The sequence below is a fragment of the Mesitornis unicolor genome, unplaced genomic scaffold (assembly GCF_000695765.1).
Source record: "Mesitornis unicolor isolate BGI_N332 unplaced genomic scaffold, ASM69576v1 scaffold37210, whole genome shotgun sequence".
Taxonomy (NCBI): domain Eukaryota; kingdom Metazoa; phylum Chordata; class Aves; order Mesitornithiformes; family Mesitornithidae; genus Mesitornis; species Mesitornis unicolor.
In genome coordinates this window covers 7,071-9,440 of record NW_010159598.1, presented here as the reverse complement: position 1 = coordinate 9,440, position 2,370 = coordinate 7,071, and the positions used below count along the sequence as shown (strand labels likewise).

At 43.5% G+C, this 2,370-nt stretch overlaps 1 protein-coding gene across 1 annotated transcript in view; it reads left to right on the top strand.

Annotated features, from left to right (window-relative positions):
* WNT5B (wingless-type MMTV integration site family, member 5B) overlaps window positions 1-2,370 on the top strand; it is a 15,722-nt gene that overhangs the window by 6,288 nt on the left and 7,064 nt on the right. Inside the window, 1 exon segment of the mRNA XM_010187154.1 lies at window positions 355-647. Within this exon segment, the coding sequence (XP_010185456.1) occupies window positions 355-647 (293 nt within the window).

Sequence of the window (2,370 nt, the reverse complement as noted above, 5' to 3'; positions counted from 1 at the left end):
GCAGGAATCTCAGCCTCTTCCCTGGTGTGTGTCAGAGAATCCAATTCGGGTTTGATCCTGGCTACACTGAAACTGCCAGCTCTAAACAGTCAATTGACTGGAGCTGTTGTCGTGAAATGAAAACAAAACCAGGGTGCAAGCATATATTAGGACAATTCCCCTGCTGCCAGAATGGGGCAATGCCCTTGCACTTGACCACCCCATTCCTTTGTTCCAGTTAATTCTGTGCACCTTCCCACAGCACACCGTGTCCTACAGCACGTTCACAGCTCATTCACTTGCTCTTTGCTGCATGTTGCATTTGTTAAATGAGATCTGTCTCTTGTTAATTTGCTTCTCCCATCTCTCTCACAGGTAGCCGAGAGACTGCTTTCACCTACGCCGTCAGTGCTGCTGGCGTGGTGAACGCCATCAGCCGGGCTTGCCGTGAAGGAGAGCTCTCCAGCTGTGGCTGCAGCCGGACGGCCCGGCCGAAGGACTTGCCCCGAGACTGGCTGTGGGGTGGCTGTGGGGATAACGTGGAGTATGGATATCGTTTTGCCAAGGAGTTTGTGGATGCCAAGGAGAGGGAGAAGAACTACGTGCGAGGCTCGGAGGAGCAGGCTCGCATGCTGATGAACTTGCAGAACAACGAGGCTGGTCGCAGGGTAAGATGAATGCTGATCCTTTCCTCTTAGAGACAGATTCAGAAGGCCTAAGATAGCTAGATACCAAATTACTTGGAGGTGTGATGAGGGATAGTCCAATGATGTCCCAGTATATTCCTTGAAATGGTGTATGGTCAAATTTTCTGCATTTTAATGAATATTACAGACAATGCTTACAATATTCCAGTTTTAATGGCAGACTTCCATTGCCAGCTAAAAGCCGGTGAGTTTTTGGGTCTGTTGAGATACTGTATGGCACACATGTGCAGATGTGTCAGCCCTTTCCAAATAAACTAGGTGCTGTCATGGCCCACTTTCAAGGTTTATGCTTCAGAAACTGGCTTCCCAGAGGTGCCAAAGTGGCAGGCTGGTGGAGAAGAGGGGAATCTGGTGGCATGTGTGGAGTTATCTCCTACTGCCATCAATCAGATTTTGGGGAATATAAGGCCAGAAGCAAACATTGAATCAGGCTACCTGGCTATGTCTGAAATGTATGCCTTGCTCAGTTACCTTGATATTGGGCAAAGTAAATAATTTGCATCTAGGTGACAGACATTTTCTGAGAAGATCCACAGTTTTGATCTGGAGACTCCTAGGGGTGGAGAATCCATCGGTTCCCTTTGTAGTATGCTACCATCATTAATCACCCTGTTTCAGCACTGTGCCTCATTATCATTTGAATTTATCTGACATCAGCTTCCCATCAGTTCTTCTTCTGACTTTTACTTCTAGATCAAAAAGCCCCTTAGTATGCAATTCCTTTGCACAGACGTATTTATCTACTGTAAATTATTCCAAACTTGACAAACTAGATTGTGCACTGAAGACTCTCACTTTCAGATGTTCTCATCAACTATGAAATAATTTTCACGTCGCTTTCACAGAACGTTAGGGATTGGAAGGGACCTCAAAAGATCATCTAGTCTTTAGTGTACCCTTTCCAGTTTTCCTATATCCTTTAAGAAACTGGATACCAAAATGACGTGCTGGGTTCTGGTATTGGTCTCACCGATGCTGTAAATGTATGTGAAGTTTCCCCCTTTGTATGCAATCAGTGTATGCACATTTGCTTTTTATGCAGTTCCTCTCTCTGATTAGTAGCCTGGGAGGTGTAGGCATCATTTATATGCAGTACAACAGTGTAATCCTGCCCCTTTCCAAATGCAGAACAGGAATGCTTGAACATTTGTGCCTTTTCCACAGGGTCTTTAAAATTTTTATCATTCTTCCCTAGTAGTGAGCTTTTCTAAGGTTAATTTGACTTCTAATGCATATTCAAAAATCCTATTAAGTGTCCTTAGCCTTGCTCTTTTGCACAGTCTTAACTAATATCCTTAGTTTCCTTATCAATTTTCTGCCCTTTCTGACTTCTAATTGTTACTGCATTATCTTTACCATGTATATCTGTCTTTTCTGCTTGTAATTTTGGCTTCATTTTGCTGTGAAAGAAAATTTGCTCTGGGGGGTTTATTTTGGTTTTTTTGGTGGTTTTTTTTTTTTTGGAGGGTGGGGTAGGGGTTGTTGGGTTGTTTATATTGTGAAATCAATGTCTCAGGTTGAAGCATTGCAAATACTCCATGCTTCTCTTGCAAAATCAAATCTGGGTAAATTTGCAGTAGGTGGAAAACTGCGGAATTGAAAGCTGTAGAAATCAGTGGCTTTTGGTTTAGAGTTGGGTTTTTGAGGGCTTTTTTTTTGGCTTGGGAGGACAGAGAGTCTGCAT